The sequence below is a fragment of the Sapajus apella genome, unplaced genomic scaffold (genome assembly GCF_009761245.1).
Source record: "Sapajus apella isolate SASKATOON/1434 unplaced genomic scaffold, GSC_monkey_1.0 scaffold174, whole genome shotgun sequence".
Lineage (NCBI taxonomy): Eukaryota > Metazoa > Chordata > Mammalia > Primates > Cebidae > Sapajus > Sapajus apella.
In genome coordinates this window covers 557254-565316 of record NW_022437114.1, presented here as the reverse complement: position 1 = coordinate 565316, position 8063 = coordinate 557254, and the positions used below count along the sequence as shown (strand labels likewise).

The window sequence follows — 8063 nt, the reverse complement described above, 5'->3', positions numbered from 1 at the left end:
ACTTTGGGAGGCCGAGGCGGGTGGATCACGAGGTCAAGAGATCGAGACCATCCTGGTCAATATGGTGAAACCCCGTCTCTACTAAAAATACAAAAAATTGCCGGGCGCGGTGGCTCAAGCCTGTAATCCCAGCTACCCAGGAGGCTGAGGCAGGAGAATTGCCTGAACCCAGGAGGCGGAGGAATGGGCGATCCCGGCTCACCGCAACCTCCGCCTCCTGGGTTCAGGCAATTCTCCTGCCTCAGCCTCCTGAGTAGCTGGGATTACAGGCACGTGCCACCATGCCCAGCTAATTTTTTGTAGTTTTAGTAGAGACGGGGTTTCACCATGTTGACCAGGATGGTCTCGATCTCTTGACCTCATGATCCACCCGCCTCGGCCTCCCAAAGTGCTGGGATTACAGGCTTGAGCCACCGCGCCCGGCCAGAGCTATGTCTTTAACATATGGGAAACCCTTTTACCCAGGATGTGGTGCTCTCTCTTCTGGGACCTCCTGCCTCCCAGCAGCATGGTGAAGAAAGAACACAAATCTCTTAGATCTGTTTTCATCTTTAAACCTCTGGCACTGCCCTACTCTCAGCTGTTAGCTTTGCTTCCTGTTCCACTGCGAACATCTATACAGTCAGATGAGAATTTCCACAGGCACAATTACTCCCTCCCCCTGCATATGTGCCTATATTGTCTACATTCTGTTACTGTGAACTGCCTGCTCCTGGCAAAACCAACCTCTCATTAGATCCCTTCTCACCAACTCAGGGGTAATTCTTTCCTTTCTCTGCATTGCTAAGTGTTCCTTCTACAGGATCTTGAGCCCTTACCATTCAGGCTTTTGTCCTCAATGCCCATGAAAGTCAGTAGTGACTTCCCTGTTGTCAGATTGTGTGATCTGTTCTCAGACCGCACCCCACTTGACCCCTCCTTGGCACCTGTCACAGTTCATCCTTACACCCTGTTGATGCACTTTCTTCTCTGATTCCTGAATCACAATTCTCCCCATTCTCTGAATGTTCTAAATACTTCACTGGCTGATACTTCTTGTTGTCCATTGCTGGTTCTTTTTTAGCCCCTTGACTGCTAAACAATGACCAATGTTTCCAACCAGCCGAGTTGGAATTTACTAAGGCTCGGTGTCTTTTCATCTACAACCATCTCCTGGGTGACCTTATTTAGTGTCCTAGCTTTAATCAGTATCCTGATGCCTCACATTTCTCCAGTTGAGATTAAACTCCAGATTCCTTTTTTTTTTTTTTCAGTAGTTTGCTAAATGCCCTGTTTATTCTGCAAACAAGGCTTAGAAATGTACAGACACAATCTGTATGTTGAAAGGTATCTATGTAGTTGTGACTTCACAGCCAGACTTCCGCAAAAGCAGTAATCAGGGCAGCTTCGGAACACATTAACCTACCATTGTTTTGTTCAGAGCGAACACAGTGAGAATAGATTGCTAAGGCCTGTTTCTCTAGGTGATTGTCACATTTCGCTGCTCTAGTCTTTAAGAACAAGTGGAGCCTTTACTTGAGCCGCCACCTCCTTGCCGTTCAGGGATTCGACAATTGCAAGCACAAACTTGAAACTGGTCCAAGGCCCACGGCTTGTAAGAATCAGGCTGTTCTTTTCCACCCGATTCTCAGAGTAGGTGTAATGACCACTGTCCACCATTTTGTCTTTAGCAAGTGGATGTGCTGTAACATTACTTCCAAAACCTATTTCATGAGCCAACAGAGCAGTAGGACCTGCACAGATGGCGGCTATCAGGCCCTTCCAGTTTTCCTGTTCCTTCAGTATCTCCTTCACAGCAGCAGACTCAGATAAATTTTGTGCACCCAGATTACCTCCTGGTAGAACCACCACGTCATATGATCCCTCTTTTTTTGCATCTTCAAGACTGGTGTCAGGACAAATCATGACATCACGGCTACACTGTACTGGGTCTTTTCCAGCCAGACCTGCAACGGTGACCTTTATCCCAGCTCGCCTCATGACATCTACAGGGATGACGGTCTCCATTTCCTCTGATCCTTTAGCCAGGTTGACCAGAGCTCTTTTGGAAGCCATTTTTATGTTATATGTTTTAAAGGCCTACACCAGGCTGAAGGTGGACGCCTCCTTTTGTTTTTTTCAGAGTTGGAGCCTTCCTCAGTCACCTGGGCTGGAGTGCAGTGGTGCCGTAATAGCTCACTGCAACCTTGAACTCCTAGGCTCAAGAGATCCTCCCACTTTAGCACCCCCAGTATCTGGGACTATAGGCACGCCCTGCCACACCCAGCTAAGATTCTTTTTTTAAAATCTACCTTTGTACTCAGAAACTCTACTAAGAGGTCTAAGAGTCCATTTGAGATTAATAGATCCAAAACTGAGTTCCTGGTTCCCACCCAATCCTGTTCCTTCCACCAGCCTTCTTTATCATAGATAATGGTGGCTCTGTCATTCCTCCTGTTCAGACAGAACACCTGGAGTCACCTTGTATTCTTAGTCTCCTAGTCCACATCTATTTCCACAGCAGATCTGGTTTTCTCTATTTTCAGGTTCTTCAGAATCTGACCACTTTTAGGTCCTTCTGCTACTAATTAGGATAAGGCCAATGCCATCTCTCACAGCCTTACTAGGATTAGAGCAGAAACATGGGACGTGCTTTGAATCTCAGAACTGGAAAAGACCTTTCAGGTTATGTAGGCCAGTGGTTATTACCCTGCCCTCAGCCCGACCCTTGCTATGCATGGAGTGCCCCTGGGACTGCTACAGGGTTGGGTGGGAAGTTGAGTGGGTGGGATTTTGGTGACTGTTTTCCAGACTATCAGCAGTCTCAGTCAGAGCTGCTTGGCTTTTGTCTTACATATTTGGTTTCTGCACTAGATTTATTTGAATATCAGGTTCCACTGCTTTAGGTAATTTACAAACTGTTTATTGCAATTGAACTCCCCTCCCATGAGGCATTGATCTAATTTGGTAACATCAGAATCTTTTCCATGCCCCTGCAATCTCTCCTGTCTACGAATTTTTCTCTGATTGTACCTGAAGGCCAACCAGTTGTCAGGCTGTCTTATCTGGCCTGCCCACTGGTACCAGAATGACCTCTAACACAGCCCATTCATTGCACAAGGCCCAGGTGTCAGTCAGCCTTTGTGTTCAATGAAGGAGACTGAACTTTAATCTAAAAGGCTGCAGTGCAGAGTGATGGGGCCATCAGCTTGTTTTTTTCTTTTTTTTTTTTTTTCTCAGATGGAGTCTTACTCTTGCCCACGCTAGAATGCAGTGGTGCAATCACTGCATCCTCAACCTCCCTGGGCTCAGGGGATCCTCCCACCTCAGCCTCCTGAGTAGCTGAGACTACAGGCATGTGCAACTACGCCCAGGCTGATCTTGAACTCGTGCACTTTAAACTATATGCCTGCTTCAGCTTCCCAAAGGACTAGGATTATAGGCAGTAGCTGCCGTGCCCAGCCAAGTTTGTTTTTTTCAGCACCACCTTCAGGGTGGTTTCGGAATGGATGGAGGCAGGGATTCCTTTAAGTCAGCTGTCACTTTTAGTTAGGGACTCACCCATAAGCCTGTGGTCCTCGGCCCAGAGAGGAGAAAGCAGTGAGAACATACTGTCAGACTAGATAAATCCAGTGGCTGATTAGCTGTAAAAGGGGTGGGAAGAACGTTGAGGTCTCCTGAAGACTTCTATAGAGACAGTTGGTGAGAGGTGCCATGAGGACAGGTGACCCTTGGGCCTGTAGCTGTGACTTAAGACATTACTGCTCAGCAGCCTAAAGTCCACATCCAAAGCTCATGTCATGCTGATAATTGAAGGGGTAACAGAGCCCAAAAGTCCAGAGGGGCTCAGCACAGGGAACAGATGTCCGTGAGCAGGAGAGACAGAGGCTGTAGGGATCACTCAGACCAGGTAAACACAGTGTACTCTTGTCAGCGTAGTGTCTTTGTGCACACACAATAATTGATGTAGAATTGTCCCATTTTAGTAAGGAGCTTTCACGTCCACTATCTTCCATGATTCTCACAAGGGCATTGAGTAAATATTACCTGCCTCTTATGGGTGAGAAAGGGGTAGTTTGGAGAGCTGAAGGGATTTGGTGAAGGCCATATAACTAGTAAGTCTGAAATCAAGGACCAGATCCCCAGGCTTCTAAATGTTAGTCTTGGGCTCCTTGTTTCATGGGACCGTTATCATCCCTTATACTGAGAAGGAAAGCTGAGCAAAATCAGAAGAACCTGTTTGAGCAGGGGAGGAAGATGGATGTGGTTGGTGGAGCCTGCACACAGTTCCTGTATCTCAGGAACCTTGTGAGATTTGCTTTCCAGTTCCTTCAGTGCATCCTGTCCTGCTGGCCAGAGTAGAGTAGAGCACATATTTTTCCTTACCTTTTAACTGATATTTCCATGATGAGATCGTGCTAAAATATAATTTTTAGAAAATATTTACTATTTTTAGAAAGAAGTTTTCCCATTTCCAGAAGTTACCCAAGATGAACTTAATGAAATCAGTCAGTTCTTGGGACCCGTGGAAAAATTCTTCACTGAAGAGGGTATGTATGGTTTTCTTTACCCATTGCCAATTTCCATTGTAAGCGCAATTCGGTTGATATTTATATTAGAAGTGGCATACGTAGGGGAAGTTTTCTTTAAGAAATGGGGTTTCTCCATGTTGGTCAGGCTGGTCTCGAATTCCCAACCCTCAGGTGATCCACCCACCTTGGCCTCCCAAAGTGCTGGGATTACAGGTGTGAGCCACCGCGCCTGGCTGGGGAAGTTTTCTTGAGGGAGAAATGGTTTCCACTCATAATATTTTGCTTTAGGGGTCATCCCTATTGCCATTTAATTAAAACACATTGGGCCGGGCACAGTGGCTCATGCCTGTAATCCTAGCACTTTGGGATGTTGAGATGGGTGGATTACCTGAGGCCGGGAGTTTGAGACCAGCCTGACCAACAATGGAGAAACCCCGTCTCTATTAAAAACACAAAAATAGCTAAGTTTGTTGGTGTGTGCCTGTAATCCTATCTACTGAGGAGGCTATCTACTTGAACCCCGAAGACGGAAGTTGTAGTGAGCCGAGATCGTGCCATTGCACTCCAGCCTGGACAACAAAAGCGAAACTGTGTCTCAAAAAAAAAAATTTAGCTGGGTGTGGTGGTATGTACCTGTAGTTCCAGCTTCTCATGAGGCTAAGGCAGAAGGATTGCTTGAACCTGGGAGATTGAGGCTACATGAGCTATGACTGTGTCATTGTACTCCAGCCTGGATATCAGAGTGAGACCCTGTCTCAAATATATAAAAATAAAAATTTTCCTGGGCTTATTACGTAAAATTGAACACAGGCCAAATGACCATGACTACAGAATTTCTAGTTTTGAAAAAGTTTCTACTCTAGGATTATATATTGCTAATGTATAAACATTGTTCTGTTTACTTATATTTGTAGAAACATAGCTTATGTTTGTTTAATCAAAATTTTCCTCTTGGCAGTGGACTCTCGAAAAATTGACCAGGAAGGGAAAATCCCAGATGAAACTTTGGAGAAATTGAAGAGCCTGGGGCTTTTTGGATTACAAGTCCCAGAAGAATATGGTAAGTCAAGCAAACAAGCACCCAGCCAGTCTAGCTTTTAAGAAAACACTCTGTGTTTGTCCATAAAAGGGTTCTGTTTAGGAAATTTGACCTTTAAATGCAGCATATCCAAGGTCTAGCTGCTGGAATAGGTGACACCATCTGTTGTGGGCTACATGGTGGGTGGACGTAGACTGACTGAAGGACCTTTAGGGAGGAAGTGCTCTTGGGTCCTGTGCTTCTCATCCTAGCACAGACAAATGAGGCATGTGGTCTGGCTGGCTGTAGGGTGCAAGGCACATCGAGAGCGGAGATGGGACCAGTGGGAACCTTTGCACAGGGTCCTATGTCCTATGGACTGTCCCCATAATTCTTTGAGCATTGTAGTGATGTTTTTAGCCCCCAGGTGGAGGTTCTGCCTTATTTGAGTTGGCCAGTCACTACAGCTTGCCTCCCTTTTGCTTGTTCTTAGTTGGTCACCTGAATTCTGCAGAGGTTTAAAGGGACCGGCAAGCAGTGTGGGGGAGGCAAGGTAGAAAATGGTTCAAAGGGATAGATCAACACACGTGTGCCATTTGTGTTTACCGTCAGGCCCTTTTGATGTAAAATTATAAAGGTCAAGGATGCTGGTAGGCATCTGACAATCCACAGGACAGACTCCCACAACGGAGAACAATCCATTCCAAAATGTTATAGTGTCACAGTGGAGAAACTCTGTCCTGGAGTCCTGGATATTGGGCAGTGGGACACACAATAGCTGTTGCATTTATAAAGACCTTCGACTGTGATAGAAGATTCTTGCTACGTGTTAATTGATTCAGTGTGTGTATAGATATCTTCATGTTTTAAGTATCTACATATGCTTGTATGCCTAGAAAAAGTATGGGTGGGAAAATATACATAGAAATCGCTGTCTGAGGCACAAGATTGTGTGCAATTTTTTTTTTTTTTTTTTTTTTTTTGAGACAGGGTCTCACTCTGTTGTGAGATCTGGAATGCAGTGCTGTGATCATAGCTCACTGCAGCCCTGAACTCATTGGGCTCAACCAGTCCTCCCACCTCAGCCTCCCAAGTAGCTGGGACTACAGGCGTGAGCCACCACGCCTGCTGAATTTTTTTTATTTTGTAGAGATGGGGTCTTGCTATTTGACCAGGCTACTGTTGAACTCCTGGACCCAAACAATCCTCTCACTTCAGCCTCCCAAAGTGCTGGGATAACAGGTGTGAGCCACTGCGCCCAGCCTTTGTTTTTGTTTACTTTATACCTTTCTATATTGTGATTTTCTTTCATTTATTTTTGAGATGGAGTCTCTCTGTGTTGCCCAGGCCGGAGTGCAGTGGTGTGATCTCCGCTCACTGCAGCCTCGCTGCCTCCCAGGTTCAGGTGATTCTCATGCCTCGGCCTCCCAAGAGTTGGGACCACAGGTATGCTCCACCACACCCGGCTGATTTTTTTTTTTTTTTTTTTCTTTTTTTAAATGGAGTTTCCCTCTGTTACCAGGCTGGAGTGCAGTGGCGTGGTCTTGGCTCACCGCAACCACTGCCTCCCAGTTTTAAGCGATTCTCCTGCCTCAGCCTCCCAAGTAGCTGGGGCTACAGGTGCGTGCTACCACGCCAAGCTAATTTTTGTATTTTTAGTAGAGACCACATTGGCCGGGCTGGTCTCAAATTCCTGATCTCAGGTGATCCGCCCACCTTGGCCTCCCAAAGTACTGGGATTATAGGTGCGAGCCACAGTGCCTGGACTGTATTGTAATTTTTTTTTTTTTTTTGAGACGGAGTTTCACTCTTGTTGCCCAGGCTGGAGTGCAATGGCGCAATCTCCACTTAACTGCAACCTCTGCCTCCCAGGTTGCAAGTGATTCTCCTGCCTCAGCCTCCCAAGTAGCTGAGATTACCGGCACCTGCCACCATGCCCAGCTAATTTTTTGTATTTTTAGTAGAGATGGGGTTTCACTATGTTGACCAGGCTAGTCTTGAACTCCTGACCTCAGGTGATCCACCTGCCTCAGCTTCCCAAAGTGTTGAGATTACAGGTGTGAGCCACTGTGCCTGGCTAATTTTTTTTTTTAAATATAGTGATCTGGCATTACTTTATAATCAGGAAAATTAAAAAAGAAGCCTTAATGGGAGGAATCTGGGGCTGGGCTGTGATTGACACTGGTCTGTAATCAGGAAAATTAAAAAGCCTTAATGGGAGGAATCTGGGGCTGGGCTGTGATTGACACTGGTCTGTAATCAGGAAAATTAAAAAGCCTTAATGGGAGGAATCTGGAGCTGGGCTGTGATTGACACTGGTTCGTCTCTCCTAGGTGGCCTGGGCCTCTCCAACACCATGTACTCACGACTAGGGGAGATCACCAGCATGGACGGGTCCATTTCTGTGACTCTGGCAGCGCACCAGGCTATCGGCCTCAAGGTCAGGTGTCTGGGGGTTCTCTCTGTGTTGCTCTTTGTAGGTCTTCTGGAGTCACATAGGGGGTTAGAGGCCAGAGGCTTGCTCCCTTTTATGA

At 46.3% G+C, this 8063-nt stretch overlaps 1 protein-coding gene and 1 pseudogene across 4 annotated transcripts in view; one reads left to right on the top strand and one right to left on the bottom strand.

The window, feature by feature from the left end:
• The window catches only part of ACAD9 (acyl-CoA dehydrogenase family member 9), a 28571-nt gene that overhangs the window by 2251 nt on the left and 18257 nt on the right, over positions 1-8063 (top strand). For 2 of the 3 annotated variants that reach the window (XM_032267996.1, XM_032267997.1), the window contains exons 2-4: positions 4436-4529; positions 5470-5571; positions 7863-7969. In XM_032267996.1, the coding sequence (XP_032123887.1) occupies positions 4436-4529; positions 5470-5571; positions 7863-7969 (303 nt within the window). The remainder of the gene's footprint in view (positions 1-4435; positions 4530-5469; positions 5572-7862; positions 7970-8063) is intronic. The other variant, XM_032267998.1, reaches the window with a different exon arrangement.
• Positions 1253-2098, bottom strand: LOC116542840 (annotated as a pseudogene). The gene has a single exon (XR_004265369.1). The product of XR_004265369.1 is annotated as a protein/nucleic acid deglycase DJ-1 pseudogene (transcript).